Source organism: Xiphias gladius, chromosome 11 (assembly GCF_016859285.1).
Source record: "Xiphias gladius isolate SHS-SW01 ecotype Sanya breed wild chromosome 11, ASM1685928v1, whole genome shotgun sequence".
NCBI lineage: Eukaryota > Metazoa > Chordata > Actinopteri > Istiophoriformes > Xiphiidae > Xiphias > Xiphias gladius.
In genome coordinates this window covers 22,626,834-22,650,991 of record NC_053410.1, presented here as the reverse complement: position 1 = coordinate 22,650,991, position 24,158 = coordinate 22,626,834, and the positions used below count along the sequence as shown (strand labels likewise).

Here is a 24,158-nt window from a genome sequence, read left to right as displayed (position 1 = left end):
TGGTTTTATAAATCGCAGATTTGGATGTAGCTTCAATCAAACACTTCCAGCAGAGAAAGGTGTGTCACGCAGGTAAACAGTGTGACGTCGTCTGAATGAGGCTGAAGCAGCAGCATGGGGTCACGATGTCCTCTTCTTATGAACTTAAGAGCATTAGCCCGTCTTAAACAGCCCAGTGTCCACCAGAGTGTATTTCCAGCCACTAATCGGGGATGGGTGGCTGTGTCACTTTTACCTACTTTAGTTTCTCTGTACTAAGGCCAATGAGTTATTTGAACCGCATGTAAACGGGGGAGGGGGGGGTCAAAACATTGTTCCAGGGTTTGCCCTCTGCTATCATCCAACCATCACAAAAGAATCAGGGCAGGTCACAGAGTTTGTCCAGTTATGTTTATTTTTAACAGATTTACTTGGATTGACACTACCACCTCAAGACAGTATAAATTCAGAAATATATACAAGAGTTTAAAAACAATAAGGATTGGAAAAATAGATCTTTTGTGCTGTTGTTTTAGGGAGCTGTACAGAGAATGAGAGCACTACAGGAACTGAGCCTGCATTTTCAGTGTGTGATTCATGCTCTGTGATTAATGGTGAACTCTAAGAACTATATTCATCTTCTGAGTGCAGTCTAACCACTTTAACCAAATTACAGGGTGTCATGATTAAAGAAAAACAGCAGCATGGAAGTACTGGAAGTAATGTGATTAATATTTGCTCTATAATCTCAAGGCTTTTTGTATCAAGTTTGCTGAACAGCTCTTTTCTTAATGAGTTTTAGTTAACACAGTTCATTAATGATAGTAGTATATGAGACAGGATGTGTTTGCGAGCGACCTCACATGTAGTGAGTAAGTCATTTCCTCTTTCTTTTTTCTATCATAAATGTAGATTGTGTTTCAGTTGTAGTTGTGATCACCGGTCCAGCCAGCGTATAGAAGGGTAGCGCTCACTCAGCGTCTTGCGCAGCTGAGCGCTCTGAGTCTTATCCCTGGTTTCCACCGCACACTCCACCTGCGAAGACACACACATCCAGTTAGCCCTCTGATATCACACACACACACACCACAATTAGGGTGGTAAGTGTGCTGCCCGTTAATTACGTGGCGCCAACTGGCGAATGAACAGTGGGGAGTCAGTTTGTCGGTGGAGATTGCAGAGGTAATAATGCAGAGCCTGGAGATAATGAGACAATTCTATTTGTTTTCTGATGCAATTTATCAGTTTTATTAAGTTTTTCAAACAAGGTAGAAGAAGGCCATTCTATTATCAAGAGAAAACAATTGGTTCAAGAAGACTAATGGATCAAGTTTCTTTGCAGTTCCTCTGTCTCCACCGGCAGCTCTTTTTGTTTGTTTGTTTTTTTTTTTGTTTCAAGGAAATTGCGATTTTAAAGCGAGACTGTGTAACTCTTGCGGCCACTTTGGCTGCAACTCACATTGCCAAGATAATGGTAAACGCTAACATGTAGCTTTACAGTAGCACAAGTAGAGAAACTCATAGCTCACATTAGTCACCTTGCCTCAACCTACTGGTCATAACAGAGCGTGGACGGTTACATAGTTTTGCTTTAAATCCTCAGACCAGACTCAATGATTTCAATGTTTTGATACTATAAATATTTAAGTAACACTCTGTAATATGACATCCTTTATAAAAGTTTATAAAATGTATTTTAATAATGGTTAATAATTCATTTATTAATGGTATTTATATTTTCTATTTAGTAATAATGCAGTTATAATATGGGCAATCCATCGGTAAATACTCATGGGGTTATCATTTCCTAAAAGACCATCTTGTCTGCAGTTATAAGTGTTAATAAGTCATTAATCAAGGGTTTTAAACCATCAAATTTAGAGTTGTTGCTAAATGGATTTTAGTCAAGATATTTTTCACAATCTGGCAACCGAAAATGAGTCTTTTTAATGGATTATAACAGATCTATGGGGAATTAGTAAATAATTTTAAAATAATAATCAAACCATTAATTACGACCTCATGAAGTGTGCCTTATTAGAAAGTGGTAGGAATATTTCTTGCAATGTGAGCAAGGTTCTTTGTGGATACACAGTCTATAAAAAAACAGCATAAATAACACTTGGTTTTACTTTATTTGTATATTTGGCCCTCTGCGTCCCACCAACTCACTGCCAACTCCAAGCCAGGACTTCCATGTCAATGACGGAAAAAAGAGGAGAGATTAGTCACCTACCTTTGCCTTGAAGAGGTCTGACTTGCCACTGTGTCTCCGATGGCAGATGTCCAACAACCTAGGAGGCAAAAAACAGAGAGCAAAGATTTAAAGGTAGCATCAAGGGGAATGAAACATAAAACAGCCTGGACTTTAGCTGCATGACTAACAGAACAAAAGATCTTTAAATGGATGGATGTTGACCCCACCTGACGTCCTCTCTGGACAGGACGTCCAGCAGCTTGGCCATGTCCCCCGGCCATTCTCCCAGCTGCACAGAGAACTTACTGACCCGGTCGTCCAGCACCAGGGCTCGGTCAACACACTGCCTCACCAGCTCCAGCTCCATGTTAGCGCTGCTCACCACTACAGCGACCCTGCAGCAGAAACACAGAGAGAGCGGGTCCCGTTTTATCTGCAGCCAAACGGATTAGCACTGCTGACATCGCTGCATTGCCAAAATGTCAGCTTTTCAGGCCTTATGAAAAACATCTCAGCCCTCGGTGTTAGAGCTATATTTAAAATGATACAAGGGGTTTAAAAAAACTATGCCTCAGACACAGAAGACAACTTTTGGTCCTCCTGTGAACATGAGCAGGAGAGCTTAGCCAATGCTGCTCTCTGTCCCTCATCTCTGACCTCTTTATACAGACGTGAGTGAAGTGAATTTTCATATGAGGTCCAGACAGGTACCATAATATTAACAAGTCTGACCCACTTTTTGCCTCTCAGCTCCGGCAGCTGTCCGGCCAGGATGGCAGCCAGTCCCATGGCACCCTCTGTGTCCACGGTGGAGCGTTCAAACTCCTGAAACCGCAGCATCGCCACCAGAGCGTCCTCCTCACTGTGAGGCAGAAAGAGAAGAAGCAAAAGAAAAAGAAGTTCCAGAATTTCACTGTTCAGCAGTTGATTTGAGTCCAAAATAATCAAGTCAGTTTCTCAAATAAAATGCCAAACATTCAGCAGTCCCTACCTCAAAAGGTAACATGCGAAGATCATAGCAGTGAACCAAATTCTTTAATTTAGCGCAGAGGGCATGTTTTTTCACACAATGAATGTCTCATTTCTGAGTAAAACCCATGAAGTGAAACCCAAGAGCGTAAAGGTGCTGTGATGAAGCAGTACCTGACAGAGATGACTTTATCGACTAGTTTCTTTGCCAGCTGGAAGGTGTTCACACCAAGCGAATGCCCCACGAGATCTGAGAACAGACAGAAGATCGACATATGCTCGGTCACCGCAGGAGAGAAATTAAAAGGCCACATGAGCCGGTAACAGAGAAAACCTGCAGATAATGGTGGCGTTTATTCGGTTTTAACATAATAGCTCTGTAGTGCATGTCTGATGACTTTGTACTGATCTTACCGCCATAGAGTTTCTTATTGGGGTTGCTGTGCATGTCTGTGACTGGACTGTCTGTTTTCAGAGATTGTAACAGCAGAGGGAAACCTTCTGGTTCAATTCCCTGTTAAAGGAAGTCCATTCAGTTAGATCCATTTTCTTTCACCATTTTACTACATGTGTAAACAAGACTAAGAGTTCTACAGCCTCGCTACCGGCTCTGTGAGGCTGTACTCTGGCACCATGGCGCTTTGAATGCTCACATGCTCACAATGGCTGCTGCTAACCTGCTAATGTTTAGCAGGTACAATATTTACCATGTTCACCATCATTTTAGCACGTTAGCATGCTACCATTTGCTACTTTGTGCTTAACACAAAGCAGAGCTGAGGCTGATGGGAATGTCATTATTTTTATTTGATCATAAACCAAAGTACTGGAAAAAATACTGACTGGAACTGCATCTATAGAGCCGCTAGCTTGACTAGAGAGATCATTTTCCAATTGCCTCATTCATGCCTTATTTGCAAGACTTGAAAAATCTTCATCAGCCTCTTCTCCCTCATCTATACTTTCCCTTAAATGATACATGACATTTTACAATTCAACACATTATATGTAAGATATTTTCTCTTGAATTCGCCTGGAACATGTGGTGCAGATATTTAGTATACTCTGTGAAACATTTGTATGATTACTACAATAAAGACAGGATAATCTATGGGAAGATTTGTAGCCTTAATCAGCCTCTCTATTGCATTTCATAAGGCTCGCTTCTGGATCCAACTTGCTTTGCTGTGCACAGAGATATTTCTTTTATGATTGAAAATAGAAAGGAGAGGGCTGCTCTGGTCCTGCAGTGTAAATAGAGCTAAAGCTCTCAGAGTAACAGCTACGGGTAGATAGTGGAACAAGGGAAAACACTTCAAATACATTTATCTTGTTAGGGAGATCCAAGCAGAACGAGAAACACCCCTGGATCAACATCAGAGAGATGAAGGTGGCAAGAAGCAATCTCATCTTTGCAGTGAGGCGAAGTGATGGTGTATGAGAAATGTGACCTCAATTTAACACACAGCGCTAACAATACCAGTGGTGTGAGATAGAGGCTACAAATCAACTCATCTTATACTGTACAGACTAGGTATTGTAGTTAAGTTAACAGTGATATGTTTATAAATTCTGCTTCCATTAAGCACAAAAGATGTATTTTTCAGTCCACACAAATCAAACATCTCTGCATCAACCTACTATGACAAGAATTTGTGGGTTGAGGTGTTTGATGGCTGCGGCGGTGCCAGCCAGGAGACCATACTGTCCAGCTGCAGGAACAACCACCGCATCCAGTTTGGGCACTTGTTCATAGATTTCCATGCCCACAGTGCCCAGTCCTGCCAGGTACACTGCACTTTCATCTCTGGATATCGGAAAAGAGAGAACGACAGGAAGAGCAGATGAGGTGATGGGCTGCAGAGCATCCTGATGATCAGCAGACCTACGGTTTCGTAACTTATCCTTTATTTATACCCAGCGTCATCCCTGTTTCTCTGCACCGTGAGCAGACATCAGACACTATTTCAGCAGATGAGAGGAGTAATTCACTCTTCTTTTGTTATGAAAAATAATGGGGAACTGTGTCAGAAATAGGATTTCAGTTCCTCCCCAACCTCCATTACAGTATCCAAAAGTAGCCACAGTGTTACATAACCAATGAAGTTCAGCGTGTGCTATGGCTATATTTGCATGAAATGGCTTTTAAGTGTGAGTTCAGTCTATTCACTATTTGAATTGTGTAATTTCATTAGAAAGGTTAGAGATTTAAATTGAAATGACATAACTTTTGAGGGCACAATTTCACTCCTGCTCAGTTTGATTGATTCAGGGGTTGTGCTGCCGCGGACGGAATTGGGCTGGTATGACCGGTAGTTTATGGTGGCTTATGTTACCAAACCTTTGGGGAGAAATTGCTGTGTCACCGACATTACTGAGTCAGTTCGCTTATATTATGCTTCTCTTCTCTTATTGTACCACTGTTAAGGTGGATTTACACTTCATGTGAAGGGGTTACTGCATTAAAGGGTTACACTGTGACCACGGCATAAAGGTGTTATGCTGAATCCACAGCTGCTCTGTGTGTGTAGGCTCCAGAGCTACACACTAAGCTGGAATTATGCTTCTCCAGGCTGCACGTAGGCGAACAGGTGTTGCTCAGTTACAGTCGTATGTGAATGTATGTGTACCGTGTTTACTGTAAACTGTAAACACTGCCTAAAGTCTTCACAGTTTATAGTGATGGGTCAGAGCTGGAGGGTCGGACAAATTCCAGGCTATGCAGCTGTGTCAGCCTCACAATGCAGTTGTTCTACAACTATTGCTGGTGTTTTGAATCATGTAAACTGTTTTCCGGCTCCACGCAGCTTGAAAGAAGATGAAGTTGTACCAAATACCCCCACTCGACATTTTGACATGTCACAACAGGAAAAGCACAGGTTTATTTACAGGGACCCGGTATTTTGCATACTGGCTGGGAACACATTCCTCTTTAATGTTATTAGTCACACCTGAGCTATTTCTGCCCGGACTAGTCAGAATGTCTGAGGTTGAGGTTGATCTGACATTTTTCAAATGCAACTTGTGTGCTTGTATGATGCAGGTGAAAAGTATATTACAGCAGATGTAGTGAGGTTAAACGTACTGTATATAGATTTGTTCCAGAGTGGGGTTTTTCTGATGGTGCCCAAATTCACCAATACTGTGCCACTGCCATGCACCAACCTAGAGGAGTCAGGGCTGACTGTGGCTGCTGGTCACTGTACACTGACCATGAGCCAGTCAAAGCAAAACGACTTACTACAAAAGAACTATAGAGCATTTTAGCAAGCTGTCAATAAACAGATATTTTCTGATTCAATTCAAAATGACTGTCCTTCAAAAGGAGAGCCATAAAAATGAGACTATGAATTTTAAACCTATATCACTGTAGCGGGTAGTGGTAGCTTACAGCGTGTTTTACACATATTCACAGCTCTGCTACGTCAAATGTCAGGGTCAATATTAGAGGGACTGACTCTTCCACATAGAGGTATCCGTTCTCCTTGGCCAGATGGCGGGCGTGGTTCAGGGAATCGTGGCCGGTGCTGCCGTAGGAGATGACCATGGCGCCGTAGTCTCTGTAGATCCTGAGGCGAGGGGAGGAGCAGCACGACGGCATGATGACAAACACGGGGATCCTCAGCTCCACGGCATGGTGAGCCACGGCCATGGAGAAGTTACAGTCGGTGGCCACGATCACACCCTTTCTCTGCTGCTCCTGGAGGGACATAAACCCACGCTTGATAAATATACGTACTGCTCACAGATACGTATGCGTGGCAAACATCAACAAGTAATCTGAAAATGATCTGCTGTGCGTGTTTTGTTCTGCAGTTCCAAAGTGGAAAAATATAGTGGGTTCACATATTTACTACATTTACTGCAAACAGGAACTGAATAAAGTGAGAGCTGAATCTGGAGAGGTTGAGAGTACTACACAGTAAGTTACACTACAATATGATGCTTTGAGCCAGGATCAATTCCTTCAACTTCATCATTAAACGAGCTACATAGGGCATCCCAACATAACAACACCATCGATCACTAATTAATAACATTAATTATCAATTAACAGCAACAACAAAGCCAATGTATGTATTATAAATAGCCTTTGTCTTGAGCCAGCATTGTCAGTGGGAGTATTTCTCAAAATTCAGACAACATTTCCCATAATCCCTGATGCTTCCTGTCACAAAGAGGATCATTACATGGCTTTACCGAAGAGGATAAACAAGTTGTAAGTCATTTTTCCACCAGTGTACTCAATCCATCACCACTTGTCCTCGCCAGGGGCTCAGATTAGCTTAAACCAAAGAATTTATGAGGAATTCGAAAACAAAACATTAGCTGGTTGTCCATTCACGCTGATGTTTGAAATTCGTTTCAGTTCTCTCAGTTGTCTGAGAGAAATCCGACTCACTTCCTCATAGACATACAGTACAGTACACATGCAAGCGGACCAATTCCCAAGCCGCTCGGCCATTAAAGCTGCGCTCAGATTTCTTTGGCCACCACAGGTCAGCAGGGGTCACCTAATTTATGTGTGTCTGCACAAACGCACAGAGAGTAGATGACACCAGCTGTGACCTGACAGAGGGGGATCATCCTCTCCCTCTCTCTCTCTCTCTCTCTTTCTCTCTCTCTCTCCTGTTTTACCTGTGTGAGGGAGGAGAGCAGGTACAGCACTCCTCTCTCCTTCACAGAGCCTGTGTAGTGCAGGTGCTCCTTCTTCAGGTAGATCTCCATCCCGTACTGTTTGGACAGCCTGGAGTACTGCACACACAAAGAAGCAGCATTTTAAGAGCGGCTCTATGTTTAATCTAATGAGTGAGTTGAGCTGCACAGTAGGTCAAAAGCTATTCGTTCAGCTTATCTACCCTGTTAATTTAGTTTCATTTCTGTAGAAATCAAAAATTAATTAAAGCTTCTCAGTGTAAACTAAAATGTAAACTGAAAAAAAGACAAAGAAGAATGATTAAGAATGAGTTTCGATACAAATTATGATATATAAAGACAATTTATACAGAATATATACAGAATAAATATATATTAAATATATATATTAATACTGAGATATATGAATCATCAAGCAGAGAAAGATGAAAATCAAGCTGACTGTTGTTTTTTATAGATTCGAAGAAACTGATTTAAAAAAAGACGAAAGGATATTTGTCTTTATTTTCATTCAGGTGGTCATTTATATAATCTGGTGCCTAGAACAGAATTGAGCTGAATCCGCCAGATGTACAGTCTATGTGGTTGGTTTAGGCTGATTGACTTTATTGTCTTTTATTCCCTATCGATGAAGTTATGTAATATTTTTTCCACCCCGCTTAAATCCACCAGGGCAGGCCTCTAACACCTCTCTGTTTAACACAGGCCAGTTCAACAGCAGCACAAACTTCAGCCTCCAACATGATCATACAGATGGTTTCAATACAAACTGAACGTTATATCCTTTCTTGAAGAGAGTTTTTATTGTAGGACTGTTGTGGTCGATGACATTAGTTTCAGCTCAGTGTTCTGTCAAACTGAGTGTATATTTATAATACATAATTATGATATAATAATATGTAATTGTTCGGTGAGGGTCTCCGACTATATATTTCTTCTAATGGTGACAGGCCCGTTTGTCCTTTCATTGTCTTTTTCAAGCCTGTGTTACTGAGACACTAAAACATTTTCGGGTCACACCTTTTGACCTGTTAATGATGTCACTGATTCTACTCACACACCAGCTGGTGTGTGCATGTGCGAGACTGTAAATGGCCTTTGTGTTAAACTTGCCTCGAACAAAGACAGTTTTTATTGAAACATCTGCGATGCAATAAACTCACTGGTCGTCCTCTTTTTCAGTTATGTCATTTCCTTGACCAGCACCTAACTTTTGGTGTGCGTTCACTACATGACTAATGCTGATCCTCATTTTCGTTCAAATAAAAATATAATCCAATATTACCAATAGAGCTCCAAGGTGACGTTTGCTCTCTAAGCGGAGATCAGCCACGCCTTTCTTTCCCACCACATCACTGTACATTATGCGGTCATGCTATGCTATTGTACCGTGCAGGGTGTCTTCTGTATCTCTGACTGGATCTTGAAGGCTGCTGCGCTAATGTCCTCAAAGCGGAGGTACTGCGCAGGAGGCCTGGGGACGATCCTGAACTCGCTGACTCTTCTAGTTTTCGGGGGCTCCATGAGTATGATCTCAGGGCCCCCATCAGCTTAGTGTCCTGGACCTTCACATCGCCATTGAGAAGTTCCTCCTCACCAAAGTCCTTCAGCCGCTCTGGTTCAATGAGGGTGGGTCTGCGGCCTGCAGTGCCATTACTGACGGGGCCGCATTTGAAAGAGGCACCAGGTTGACTGGGGCCCAGATGCAACTCATCTCTGGGTAATAAAGTGAGAGAAATAAAAATCCTAAACATTTTAAACACTAGACACCCTGAATCTTGTGAAACTATCATTCTCCTAGTGAGATCTGGGAACTCCATGGGATCCTTAATGTGTCACACTACTATTTTTGTGTGTTTTAACTTCAAATTACATACAGTATACTTTATATTACTGCCAAACATTTTCTAAAGCACACAAAAAATGTTTTTACATCTTTTATTGTGTTTTCTGTAATGCCTTTAATTTCCCTGCAGTATTAAAATCAACTTGCAGATACTGAAAACTTTCCTTACATCAGTAGTCCACTATGATGAACATCATGTGCAGTATTTATTTTTTTTATTTTCCTTATACTTGTGTTATTGTTGCAAGCTAATGCAGTAAAATGTGAAAGCATGAAGAGTTTTTAAAAGGTATTCTACAGTTGTGTGTTAATGGGCAGTCGGGAATCTCCACTATATGAGGTTTGATATTCATTTTACAAACCAAGAGGATAAAAACATAGCAAGCACGTATGCTGTGAAAATGAGAATGTGAATTTGATAGCTTCTTGAGTAGTTCAGAGGTGATAGTTCTGAGGTCATGAAGTTGGAATTTCCCAATAGCACATAAATGCACTTGTACAGATGACTTTTCAAATCAGTTGTTGTTTTAGACTGCATGTTTTCTACTGCAAACAACCAAACATAATGTTACCTGACAAAAAAAAAACGAGTTATTAAAAATGTGTGCGTTGATGAATTACCAATATGTAGCTGGTTTCAAGTCTCTGCAAGTTAATTTTTACCACCTAATGTAAGGAATGGAAACCAGTGGCTACTCAAAGTTAAAAATCCACGTTAAAGAGATATACTTTAGAAATATTCTTTAACAATGTAAAGTATATGTGCGTTGTAGTAAATAAATAAGTATTACATAGACATGATTCACTAGGAATGACTACAATTATAGAATCTATAAGAAAACTGCTGTAATCCCCAGTGTTTCTATACAGCGAGAACATGAGTATTTCAATTTAAAACATTAATATTAATAACATTTACAGGGGAGAGATAATGCAAGTAGACCTGAGTCTACTGAGTCTACTTGCACAGTGAAGGAGGGAGAGGAGACTCAACGAGAGACTCACCTTTGATTCACCAAATTCAAATTATACACTGAAATTGCAATTCAGACATCACCATTAGAGCCATCGGTCTCATTAACGTGTGAGGTTTTCCAAAGTGAATTTTACAGTCTTTTGAATCTACTTCCCAAACTCAGTGAAATTAAATTAAACTGACCCTGGCATGAAGGTACATGAACGTGCCCACACACACCCCTAATCCTTCACGTAAGATGAATTGATTCACCTTTCATGTCAACCCAGTTTCCACTCACTGTGACAGATTACATCTATAAGTCAACTTATGATTCATCGGATCGTTCAGCTCCTCTTTTTAGGAGACAGACAGGCGATTACATTGGCAATGTAGGGGCTAACGACAGGACAGGTTGATTTATAACAGTTCAGTAAATGGGCATTGTATGTAACCAAACGCTATAATTCATTTAAATAGTTCCATTTCTTCCTAAATCCACTGACTTTGCTTTCCTTTTTCAAATGACATTGCACAAAAACTGGATTAAATATCAGACTCGTTTTTGGTTGTTTCCCTAACCACGCAGTTAATTAGGAGGCCCTCTACGCGGCAGAAATATAATAATAGGATTACACCCATTGGAGATTAACCCTGTCACTTAACCACTAAAGCAGATCATAAATGGTTAACAGCTAAGTTTGAAACTTTGGACACGGCTGTGTGGTGGAGCCAGACCAGTCGTATTCAGATCTACAGCATAAGCAAAAAAGTTATGACTGCCAGACAGGTGAGGTTTGCCGCATCCTGATAGTTCAGATAGAGCTGGGTAACCTTTTAACTAAGAAGAGTAAAATAAAAAAGAAACGAGTGGTGAAAGTGCTTTAGTAAGCCAATAGAGTGCTAAAATAAATTCAAAAGGCCACCAGGTGGAGCAGCTTTCCCAAACAACCTCTGAATTTTTGTCAATGCCTCCAGCATTCTACAGAGAACATCCCAGTCTATTTATATTACAATGATCTGCCATAAACAGTAGCATGACCGTTCACCTCATCCCTGGGGTCCATTACTGCCCTCTGCCCTACTTGTCAGTCACTTTCAGTCTGTTATTCTGCCACAGAGTGTGCTCTTGACAACACTGTGAATAGGAAGGTCCAAGGCTACACCTGTGATTAGGTTCAAAAGCAGAGTTCAAAAACAACATCAAAGGGGGAAGAGAGTAGCACGACAGCCAGTATGAAGCCTCAAAAAGCCTCCTCAAAATGGGGGATGAAGAGCTGAGACGGTAAAAATAGGGCCTTTTCCTTAAAGTGGTACAAAAGACGAAAAGTAAGGGCAAAGCAAGAAGCGAAGAAGACATTTCAGCCCACAAGGCTTCCATCATTGCACTATCTCAGCTTCATAATGTCCTTTTAATGACTAAATGCCCTAACCGGCTGCTGTACTGCTTCCTTTTCCGAAAGGAAAAACGTTCATTTGGGAAAAGAAAATTCTCCTAGCACTGTATGACCCCAATTGTTGATGTTGCATCGCTGTAAGTGCATTTCTGCATTTTTCTGTCATTCATGCCCGGGTTTGACAACTTACCCTGTGTTCTGTATCTGGTTTGTTTTAGCCTTTTTAGATACCACAGTTAGCACCTGAGGGTTTGGATACTAAGACCAAAGGCCCTGAAAATTGATTTTCTTCCACTTGTCTTTTGTGATCGAAAAAGTGTGTCCAAACATCTCTAGATGTTTTCAATCCCAATTATCATGGTGCTACATGAAGGCTAAAACATACACAGAGGAAGTACTTGACCCTGGATGTAATGTTATTTTTACATTGCACAAAGCAGTGGCACAGTGTTGCACTCAAAAAATTCTTGAACAGACAATTTACCTCTATAATCCATGGTATCTTTTCATTTCTCAAAATCTGACACAATTACCTGGGAACAAAGAGGAGAACAAGGTACAGGACCAAGCGAAGGAGCCAGTCTACCAGGGCATGGAAGGTAGGAAGTAGCTCTCCTCTACAAGAAGTTGGAACCAAGGAAGAGGAGGAAGAAGAAGATGGGGAAGTGGAAAAGGAGGAGGCTATTTCTGCTGTGGTCCTAGATGGAGCAGGAGAGGCTTGGGGGAAAACCATTTGAGGAGAAAGATGACTGTCAGAAGGAAGCTCGTAGAACCTAGATTTGGGTACCACAGCAGCCAAACTTGGATTTGGAGGACAAGTGGTTGGTTTTGTTGATTTCCTTTTGCGATTAAGGTGAGGAGCAGGTGGCAGAGGAAGCGACTGAAGATTTGAGGGTGTGTTTGTTAGGCTAGGCTGCAAACAAACAGGATGTGGAGGAGGAATGGAAGCAACTGAAGACAGAGACACTGACACTAGGGAAGTCGGACCTACCTCTGAACTCTGGGCAGAGATTGAATGTGTCACTATGGGATTGATCTGGCTAGGGGAGAGTTCTGGGGGATCCAGGGGGCTACATGTTGTAATTTCCCACCTCTGCCAGAAGGGGTCATTCTCCTCGCTGTCTTTAAGTGCAGGCCTAGGTGAGTACAAACGCTCAAGTCGCTCGCTCAAGTAGCTTGAGTAGAATAACTGGGCAGCAAAGTTCATCCTGGTTGAAGCACTGTCCTTCTACAGTCCAACAAGGCTCTGTCTCTGAATCCCTCTCCTGCTCCAGCCGGTGTGTAGTGTCCGAGGGATAAAAGGACACTGACTGCTGCTGCTCCCACGGTACAACGTCCCCTGACCCAGCTCCCTCCTTCTTTCCCTGTCCATGGGCTATTTAAGAAGAGATTACCCAGGGACACATGCACGTTGGCTCTGGAGCATCTCGTCAGTGGCCTGGCCCCTCCCAGGGCTCTATTCCTGGGCGCAGACTTGGATTACTTCCCCTTTCTGTGACGTAGTGCTAATCCGACGGTCTAAGGAGATAGATGCCGACTTAGGGTTTATCTAGGGAGCAGTGATCTGGAGGCTCAACCACATAGAGGATACAACTATGGACGGAGGATCAGAAATGAAGGATTGTGAGGTGAGGGGAGCCAAAAGGGTAGAGGAGCAGGTTTGTGCCCAGAACATGTCCAGGTCTGATTTCTGTGCCACTGACATCTGACAAAAAAGATTTTTCATATCTGGTGTCAGGATAAATTGCACTTTATTTGGAACTGCTCTCTGTGAGATACATAGAGGGCAACAGCAGATGATTCCATGCTTATCTGTCAGATATCAGTGCTTGCATCTTTAAGAAACTGAAGCAGGGTGTTGCTGTAGAAGGGCAAGGCTTTCCTTAATACATTTTTACAACACAAACAAACTGTACATGCAATGCTTTTGTAGAGGTAGACAGGCTGCCAGACAGACAGCTAACAGAGACTTTAGGGAAAGTGGAGGAGACATAAACTGGCTGCTGCCAGCACTCAGCGGTCAGTCCAGATCCTATTCAGCTTCGATAGGATGTCCAAAGCATCCCTCAAATCTGAATTGAGGAGCAACAGTGATGGCAGTGTTCACTGGACAGCCCTCTTCAAGGTACTGAGTGTGCCCCCACTCAGATCACTACAGCAATATGTATAATCAGAGATAATCCCTTTAGCAGACATGGCTCAAACAGTATTTGCAGGTAAATCTGAGCGTGGTGAATGGAGTGTAAGATGGGTGGAGTTAGCTGCCTCAGCACCGCGCAGACAGTGTCAAGTAAAGTGTTGGTCACAGGAATGGAAACTAATGTTCAGAGGTTTTCCGGTGACCTATAAGCTGATCTTAAACATGAGTTTTTGTCATCAAATTAAATTAAGCCATGCTTGTTTGACCTACATTTTTAACTTTGTTTGTTTAAATTGTAAGCTAACACAATTCCCAGTGTAGCAGACAGATACTGAATTTCCAGATTATTTGCATAACTCTGACCAGTCCACTGACATTTATGGTGAGCAGAAATGCACACGTGAGGGACCGGAGCAAAATTTAACAGAAGGGACACCTCCACCACTGCAAGCATGGTTAGGGCCCCAGCCATGCTTCACAAGAAGTGCCTTCTGGATAGATATGTAACAGTGTCTGAAACCCCGTCCATCCACACCTTTCTGACACTGGGATTGGTGGGACTACGTCCAGCAATTCTTGTAACCTTCCAAAACCACTAATCCATCAAGCATGCCCATGTCATGTAGCAGTTGCCCCAGTGTGCGGAGGTGAGAGAGCAAGCAGGATTTGAATTTTCCCTCTCAAGCTCAGTTTTTCATCATTCACACAACTGCTTACCTCACTCTGTGTGCGGACAGCTGAGTGCAACACCATCAATTCCTTCGAGCAGAAATTGTATGAAAATGCAGGCCATTATTCCCATTTGTGCGATTCATTTTTGACAAAACCATTTCTGTCCGCCAGACAGCTGATGTTATTTTGCCATAGGAAATGTCCCAAAGTAATCGGGCATTTAACTGACTGATGAGGATTATAGGTTTGTCCACAGAAGTTATGAATGTAGAGCCCATGGAAAGAAAATTAATACCAACACTTATTAGCTAAGAAATTCATCTTCATACTTTGGATACTAAATATACAGTATGTATTTGATGAGCTGTCAGCTGGACACAGTTGTTGTGTCTACCAGGCAGGCGTCACATCGAATAACCAAAAACTGCTGCTGATAGTTTCTGCAACTACAGAAAATCTACAATAGGATTAGGACACGGTCAAGGGAAACCAAAGGTCAACCGATGACCTGTTTTAAAAGAAGAGGGTCGAGCTTTGTTTCTTTTGATGGAGTAACAGACTTCACACACACAATCACACAAGTCGCCCGAATTAGATGTGGCTCCTTAGAAAGTGACGGGAAGGCAGTGTATGCCAGGGGGCAGACGCGTACCGAGAGCCGAGCTTACTTCCTGGCAACAACAAGGCTTAGTGAGATCCATGTTCAGGGGAGGATAACCGGCGGACTGGATAAGACGATGAAGGCCGGCAGTGAGGGTCTCCTTCATCCTTCCACGCGTGTGAGGACATTTGGTCGTCATAACTACAGGCAGGCATTACACTGAACAAAACAGGCAGACATATAGATGGCAGAGAGATGACGACTGGACAGAAATAGATGGTGAGAAGGTGACCCTGCCTCCAGCAGTCTGTCTGAATGCAGATCAGCGTGACGCTGGTTGACTGGATCCCATGATCCTCTGGCTCTGTGTTCGTGTAGACGCTCGGCGCTTCAGCGTGTGTCTGCTGGCTGGACTTGAACTCACATTTAATGCCTGAATGAAGAGTCACAGGATGAACTTTGACATACATTTACGTATAATACCATGCTGTTTATAGTACTCTGTCATGGGAGAATGCGGGGACCTGAAAACAGGAATATGGAGCACGAAAGAAACTATATGCTGTCAAACAGGTTGTCTTAGTAAAAACAGATTGTAATTTAAAGAGATTTTTAATATCTCTAATGTTATAGCTATTTTATGGAGTAAATTTTAGGATAAATGTATGTCATGCTATGTAAAATTAATTATATTTATATTATATTACATTCATTATGTAACATTAATACTCCCCATTTAACCTTCATATCCCCATTTATTATTTTGCATGTTTTAATTAATTCCCTAAATGTTAATTTTGATAAATAACATTTAGGGATTACAGATGAAAAAAAGCCTTCACCTGCAAAGGTGAAAATTTTGTTAAATCCTCTGAATATATCACATTAGAAAAACATTTTCTTTCTTGTGTGAGGTTTAACGAATCAAATCCATCCAGACAGTGTGAAATTATTGTTTTTTACTTGTGTAACTATTTTCTCTTTTTCCTTTTTTTATTTGTTGCTTTGCCTGAGAGGACGGGTTTCCACTGACTTTAGTCAAACTATAGTATAAATCAGTGGAAAACTAGGTTGTTCATGTGTGAGATACATACGGTAACAGTTGCCTTTGAAATGTCTTCTGACTCTCTTCTCCACTGATCCCTTCTCTCCCTTTTCCTCCCGTTTTGTTTTCTGCTGCTGAACCTGTAGATCTGCTTAAGAGGCCAGGTAAGTGAGCAAAGCACGAGGCTGACGACAGTCGGGCTTAGTGAAGCCCATGTTTACTACGTAATAGTCCTGGCTGCCTCTGAGTGCATTTGTATGTGTGTGGGAAGATGTGTGAGTCACTCAGACACAGAGAGAGAGAGACTCAGTGGGAATAACAGGAACCAATCAATGTGATTATAAAGGGCATTCTCTGCTGCTGAGTAGATTTTGATTTGTCAGACTTCCTGCTGAACGGAAACACTGGCTGGTTTTTCCCAGAAAAAGCTTGGCAGCCCCGAGTCTGTTTATTAACCTCCTGAGTTTATTGACAAATGCAGTTGAAATAATGAAACCAAACAAATGGAAGCTTGAATCAATCTTACCTGATATAAGGTATCTCTGATGTAACACAACATTTCCTTAGTTGCAAGCACAGAGATGGTGTGTGTAAAACAGTGTAATACTGCACTGGAATAGTTTATGAATATAACATTGAAATCTTATCTTATCTCTGAAGAGGGAAGAGACTCCCTATGTCATGTTTGCTTTATAAAGAATGTCTAAAAAGTTGCTGGTCATGCTTTTTATCGACTCAAATGTGAACATCTCCGTGGTGAAGCCAGAGTTCCCCTCTTTAAAAGCCAGTTTGTCCGTAGCTGCTCTGAGATCTGAGTCCCCTCCCCAGTATGTCTCTCCCGCCCCTTCCCAGATACTGAGCTTTTTGTTCTGCATCTAATGTTTTCATTAGGAAACTGGGCGCAACCAAGTCAAGGAGGGAAGGATTAGAGAGCAAGAGAGCGAAGACAGGGAGAGGGGGAGAACTGTGGGGGAGAAGAAATCATTTGGTTTTCAGTCTGGTTCTGAATTAGAAGACATTTGGTGGCGCTCCCACTTTCTCTCACCCGCGTTTCTTTTTCTTCTCTCAGACACTCTTCACGCTTCGTCACCAGCTGCCCACCGGGTTTCCCTCCTCACTATGATCCGCCCCCCCGTCGCCTCCATCGGACTCCTCCTCCTCCTGATTGGCTACGCCGCAGCAGGTAAGGGGGGGCTGGGTGGTGTCTGGAGGAGGGGAGGGTAGGTAGAGGCGTCACGGGGTCAGACAGGAAGGGCCAGAGGGCACACAGCTGGGGAGGCAGCTGAGCAGATCAGGGTTTGGTCTGGTGAAGGTGTATTGATTTATTAGAACAGGTGATTTATCAATCAGCGTAGCGAAATGACATCTTCTGATGCCGACATGTTTATTCCAAACGTTATGTCCTAGTCGCATCGTGCAATACCTTTTTGTATATTTCACAGATGTGTGTAAGTGTGCGTAGATGTTGGCTGGATGAACACACATTTAAGCTGAACTGACATCATGGGTGTACACACACATACGTGAGGGTCTGCGTGTGTTCAGGGTTTTGCCAGCACATCTGTTACCAATTTAACTGCAGCTCTGGCTACACTTAATCTAATATACTGTCAGCATTGTTTCAAACCATCCCTCTCCCCTTCCTCTATTATGTTCATCTGGCTGCTTTCCTAAGTAGTGCTTTCAGCTCTGTTTACCAGCGTTACAATGATCCACTGGATATTCACAAAAGTGAGGGCCAACCCTCCAGAGCCGAATCTGGGAGTGATGGCCTCAAACGTGAATTACACTGACGTCATACTGCAAGAATGGCCAACTGCGGGAAACATATGCACACTTCCTTGCAAGTAGGCAATCACGCAGACTTACAGATACACCAAGCATTTTGCCTCATTTCACTTTATTTCCAGAAAATATGTAAAAGCTGAGTTCCAGTATCTTGACCCAAAGGTCAAATCAAAGGTAAGATAGGGCACTCTGCTGGACTTTGAGTGAAAACAAGGCTTCGTTTTGGGGGAAAAAAGAAATGAAGTCTGCTGAAGTCAGACAGGTTTAAACGTTTCAAAATTTGAATTCTTTGCTGGTAGAATGTACAAAGGTTATAGTCGAAGACGAACACTTGAGCTGCTGAGGGGGTCAGCTGAGATAAAAGAAGTTGACGTGTCAGCTAAAGGTGAACCCCCGCAATGGACTGAGGTTTCAGTAGAGGCAGAAGTGCTTTCGAATCACTAAGAGCAGTCCAATTGTCAGTCAACGTGTAAGCGATTAAAAGATTTGAAATCTATGGTAAAGTTGAAGCCCTGGAGATACTGTAGCTGAAGTGTGTGTGCACTTTAAGCGGTTGAACTGAAAGCAGCTAAACTCTCAGCTGAGGCAGTAGAAGTGTGATTGCTCATTTGCTATTGCACCTCACATGAAGTTTTATTCACTAGATCTTCAAGCAGGGAGGTTTGCACTACATACGTCTCAGTACGGGACTTCATTCTTCATCAATGTAAATCTCCTCAATGTTTTCCTTCAGCGTTTGTCAGCAAAAAAAAACTGCAGGCACACTCAACACACACCGTCATTCACCTTTCTCCTTCGGTTAGATCATCATATCTATGCTTGCTTTTCTTGTGGGGTGTGTTTCCATGGAGTGTATGTGTGTGTGTGTGTGTGTGTGTGTGTGTGTGTGTGTGTGTGTGTGTGTGTGCGCGTGCATCTCGGGGGGGGGGGGTTTACTCTGTGAATTCTCAACCTCCTGGAACAGTTCTGACAGGGAAAAAAAAAGTCTTCATATGAGGTGGACAAAAGCAAACACAAACAGGAAGAAATGCCTTCTCACTGTTCTGAAACACACACCGGTGATAACACAACACAGACATGTCTTCCTTTGCGTAACAGCTCTGGCAGACTCGGTGGGTGAGACATTCACCGTGAGCGTCAGCATGTACCGCTGTTGCATGTTTTCCCCCTGCGCTGTGCACACGCGCTAATCACGCAAACACACACTGGCACTTAGATGGAAGCACAGCTGTGCATTTCGGGGGGGATTTCGGGGCCCATTTTGTTGCTGATCTGGAAGCCAGCGCCACATTCTGTTACAGCCGAAGGTCGCGGTTGTTGTGAAATGCAACAGCAAAACCACCATTCCGCGCTCCCTGTAGGAAATGCTCATGTCTTTTGCAGACTCCTGATAACTCATCTGCCGCTGTCAAACCAAAGCAGATGAGCGTTGCCAAGTCTCCGTGCGCCCGAGCGAGTTCAGCAAAACCTGCGTGATTGAGACATCTGCTTTGTCCGCTCAGTGAGAAAAATCTGCTGCAGCTACTCTACCTTTCATTCATCTATCGCTCGTTCGTGGCCTGTATCCTGCATGTACTGAACTTGGCACCCCTCCGGCCTGCGTAATGGAGCTTGTAAAATGTTTCCAGTGGAGGCTGTTGTAAAATCATGGCAGTCTGATGCTCAGGCACGGCTGTACATGTGAGGACAACGTGCAGAGTAAGACGTGGGTATCATTTCTGGCTGCATAAGGAACACAGGATTTTAAGGGTCTATGGTGGACTAAATGACTTGTTATAGTGGACATTCATTCCTTTTATTTCACAACAGATGTGAATATGGTGAAGTTAAACAGCCTTAAACCCGAACAAAGCCGCAGTCTGTGTTTATTTGATAGCAGACTCAATGCCTGGTGTTTTTGTGCCAACACGAATATTTCCATAAACTTGCCCATGTGAAGCTCTGTTTTCCAACAGGAAGAGGAAAACAGCCTTGAGAGGACAAATTGAGTAATACAGAGGCATGAGATGGTAGGAAAAGGTTAACCCAGAAAGCTTAAAAGTTGATCTTTCTCATCGTGCTCGAACAAGACTCCAGCACGATTAGCTCTTAATCAAAAAAATGGGGATTCATGAAAGCCAAAGGAAAGCAGTTTGAGGGTTTAGAGTTTAGGTTTTCACAGATGGAAAGAGCCGAAGGTATTCTGGCTCACTGGAAGTTACCACCTCATTGAGTGTTGGTTATATAAAAAAAAAAAAAAAAGACGGGACCTAAAGTGTTTTTGCAAGGATTGAGCTCCTAACTATATTTTTCCAGTAGAAAAAGGTGAAACCACATCCTTGTTTGGTCATTGGCAAGCAGCCACAGTATGTGAGGAATGATACTGACAAAACCCACTCTCCAGAGGCAAACCGACACTGCCTCAGTAACATTAATGCTCAGTAACAACACATGCTCTCGGGCATTAGCTGTCCGCACACGCGCCAGATGTTTGATCTAAGTAGCAGCGACAGCACCGCTGCCAGCATTCAGTAAATGAATGAGAAGTTTGCTTATTCATAAAGTGCAAATGCGATCAATGCGAGCTTGGCCCGCAGCCACTGAGAAGGTGTGGGAAAATGGAAGCTGTCTCCTGCGAGAGAATGCAGGCTTCCCATCAAATACTGTACGTCGGCTTCAAAGAGAAGCAGATAATTGGAAACAAAACTGTGAGGGGAAACGACGCACGAGGCCCTCCCCGGCGAGCGACGTGAATTCACACCGAGAGCTTTATGCTCTTCAGTGTGCTGGCTGTTGCACAGTTTGTACTCATAAGTAAGGCAGATCAATTACTTAAACTAATTCAAGAAAATAATACCCATTAAGATGATGATTGGAGTTGGAAACAAGCAAAATGATCTGAGGGTTTTCTTGTATTGTAGCACCAAAGGTTCTACTTTATTGCAATAGTTCTACATATTGGGAAATCTGCTTATACTGTAGGTTCCAACTACCTGTTTAAATGTGGAGGGAAAGTGAAATGCTCCTTTTGAAACCACTACTGTAAGTGTCAAAGGATATGATCAATTGCTTTCATTCCTTTTATGCTTGAAAGCTACTTGTTTGCTGTTAGATGTTTGCATCATACTGTATACGCTACATCCACTCAAGATATGCATCGGTTCTGTTTTCAGGTCCCGAGTCCGACATGCGGCCTCGAGCAGTGCGTTCAAGTGCCTGTCAGGAGCACGCGAACCTTCACAAGCGCCTGGATGTAGTGGAGAAGGTGCTGTCTCCAAACCAACCTCACATTCAGCCTTCGGTGGTTTGAAACCACCAGGATTCGGGAGGTTTTTTCCCCCCGGTGTCGGATTCATTATTAAATGTCAGCTTTTTCCCCAACTCATACTTCCAAAATATCCTCAGCATTTCCTTTCGAGGACAGGATGTCGAGATAGCCATTGCTCACTGCCACATCCAGCCTCACTTACTGTGCAAAATTCGCCATGATTTCTCAACTTTTTCCAAAACACTGATGAGTTACTGCAAGTCTCCACATTCATCTCATTTGACAAACCCCAGACCCTGGCATTACCTTACTAGCTGTTTTGGGCCACTGTATTATTCATATGAATAAGTGATTGTATTATTCATGAGATGAGTCTATTATTCATACTATAACTTATTAATGTATTATTCATATGTCAACCACACAAATATGCCTTCTGTCTCCTGCAGAAAGTGGAGGACACCGTGGACAAGCTGGAGGTTGAGCTCGCTGCTCTTCTAGATGCCGTTGAAGCCCCAGAGTGGCGTCCCCTGTTGGACAATGCAGGCAAGCCAGCTGTGGACATCCTGGAAGACCCAGGGCAAAGGGGCAAGTCCTAAACTAACCAGACATCCATGGAGGAGGGACTCGAGAAGGCTCTTGAACTTGGACTTTGAAGGATTATATCTTGTTGCATGACTAAATGCAAACATTTTTTTTTAAAATGGTGTGCATACATAAACTGTATCAGTATATCAAAATGAAACTGGGTTTTTTTTTTGTCTTTAATGAGGAGGCAGTTCTTTGCACGAAGTCAAGCTTGTCTGCATTATTTACTCCTACTAATCCTGTGACAGCCTCATCTCGTCTCCGGTCTTAGATTCAGTCCCAGATTCTAACCCCCTGCAGTCAATAGTGGTACAGTTCATGTTTACAATGCCATTCAAACAGATTAATTCAGACACAGATTTAAAATTACTGGAAGGAGTTTTATTTCTTTATCAAAGCAGTTAAAGCAGCATGTTTTAAACACACAGAGCAGTTTCGGTTGGAACAGTAACAAGGCTTTCACTGATTCCCTGTAAAAATCCTGCAGCATAAGAACATTATGCAAAATAGGATCACAAGGAGGCATAAATCACATTTTCTTCTTGATTTGTTTTCTTAACAGGGCACTGAGTTTCAAACTGTATCCGCAGAGTTAAGACATCTACAGTGCGGTACGCCTGGAGAGCATCCATCAGGAAACAGATGAGTAGGAGACATGCTGCTGCTGGTCAAACACTAGCACAATGCCTTTTTTGGAACACCTAACAGCATCCAGAACATTAAAACACAAAGAAACATGTCGGGAGGGTTTGCAAGCACGGTCCAATTAGGAATGATCACTGATATCAAGGAACAATTTGTAACTTAGAGAAAAGCTACACTAAAATGAACCGTCAAAATCAGTTTTTATTCATTTACAAATGATTAACATATAATTACACATCCACTTCAAGCCTATGTTGATTCTGATGGTGTGTAGTCTCATTTAATGAGTCTTAGAAATAACTGAGCTTTCTTTTCCACAAATGGAGACATTCAGTGTTTTAATAATGCAGCATATTCTGTGCTGGGGTGAAGTGAAAACCTGCCCCAGTTCCAGTGTCTTCTTCCTTTGCTGCACAGACAATAACGCAACACTTAACCCACAACAGAGCATCACACACAGCTGTTGACCTCATTCCACTCATACAGCAAGGGTACGAGCCTGTATACTTGAACAGAGCATTAAGACAACCTACAGGATGCCAAAAGTTACTGCATATCATCTAAAAATATCATGCCATCCATATAACACTGGGAGTATGCGATTTTTTTACATTTTAAACTTCACAAAACTCACTGTCCAGAATCAGTCACGCAGGTCAGTTATGCTCTGATTTGAACTGTGTCAATAATCGAGGTATGCTATTACCACAAGCTTCTGCATGCACAAATCAGCCAGTAAGGCTCAAGCTCAATGCTTTGGCAAAAACAGGCTTATACTGTAAAGGTACATGCAAAAAAAGCACAGGGCTTAACACTATTAAATTCATCATATGTTTTGGCAAACTTGGAAGATGCCACTTTATATCCTTTTAAAGAAGCTTCTTAATCTAATCATAATGTAGAGTGTTTAAAGAAATAGATCTACACTTATTTGCTTTCTTTCTGGGGGTGAGATGAGAAGATTGCTACCGCTAATGCTAGCAAGCTGATCTGCTAGCATGATTAGCGCCAGCTGACTAGTACCGGCCATAAACAATATTAATAACCGTGTTGGGCAAGTTCAAAAATGTAATCAATTGCTCATCACAGAGTAATCTTTGAAAAAGCAAAAAAAAAAAAGAAATGTTACATTACTTGTTCCTTTAGTTTTGTTGCTCATCTAGACAGCAAGCTCATTGTTAGCCCCTAGTGACTGCTCGCACGACAGGCGATTCCTGAATGTGGTTTTATCCGTGGCCAACGTTAGCACGCCATCAGCGAACACACCACGTGTAATTAAGACAACTTTGGAGAACTAACGGGCTGACCCCTGACAGTTTAGATGAAAACCTCCTGAATATTTTGAGCATCTCGCAAAAGTCGTATTGAGAATATATACAATACAAATGGTGAGATAGCCACTGAGAGGATATAGTGTGGAGATCTACGATCTC

General features: G+C 42.4%; 2 protein-coding genes across 2 annotated transcripts; one reads left to right on the top strand and one right to left on the bottom strand.

Annotated features, from left to right (window-relative positions):
• Positions 1–915: 915 nt before the first annotated feature.
• Positions 916–13,333, bottom strand: LOC120796177 (L-threonine ammonia-lyase). Its single transcript, XM_040138632.1, is given in 12 exon segments — positions 916–1,014; positions 2,216–2,273; positions 2,404–2,571; positions 2,913–3,038; positions 3,320–3,395; positions 3,560–3,659; positions 4,787–4,952; positions 6,604–6,845; positions 7,784–7,900; positions 9,191–9,342; positions 9,345–9,517; positions 13,091–13,333. Coding segments are annotated over 12 exon segments (1,593 nt in total). The 5' UTR covers positions 13,207–13,333.
• A 2,570-nt stretch (positions 13,334–15,903) lies between these two features.
• On the top strand, positions 15,904–23,844 carry LOC120796482 (placenta-specific protein 9-like). The gene is made up of 5 exons (XM_040139383.1): positions 15,904–15,985; positions 16,604–16,621; positions 17,527–17,640; positions 21,398–21,489; positions 21,942–23,844. The coding sequence occupies exons 1-5, from the start codon at positions 15,919–15,921 to the stop codon at positions 22,089–22,091; spliced, it is 441 nt and encodes a 146-aa protein (XP_039995317.1). The 5' UTR covers positions 15,904–15,918; the 3' UTR covers positions 22,092–23,844.
• The last annotated feature ends 314 nt before the right edge of the window (positions 23,845–24,158 follow it).

What these genes read in the sequence shown, in the direction of transcription:
- LOC120796482 (XM_040139383.1), top strand. Translation starts at nt 15,919, where the DNA reads ATGGGAGAATGCGGGGACCTGAAAACAGGAATATGGAGCACGAAAGAA. An exon ending in GATTGGCTACGCCGCAGCAG is followed by an intron (nt 17,641 to 21,397) that starts GTAAGGGGGGGC and finishes TTCTGTTTTCAG; the next exon opens with GTCCCGAGTCCGACATGCGG. An exon ending in GCCTGGATGTAGTGGAGAAG is followed by an intron (nt 21,490 to 21,941) that starts GTGCTGTCTCCA and finishes TGTCTCCTGCAG; the next exon opens with AAAGTGGAGGACACCGTGGA.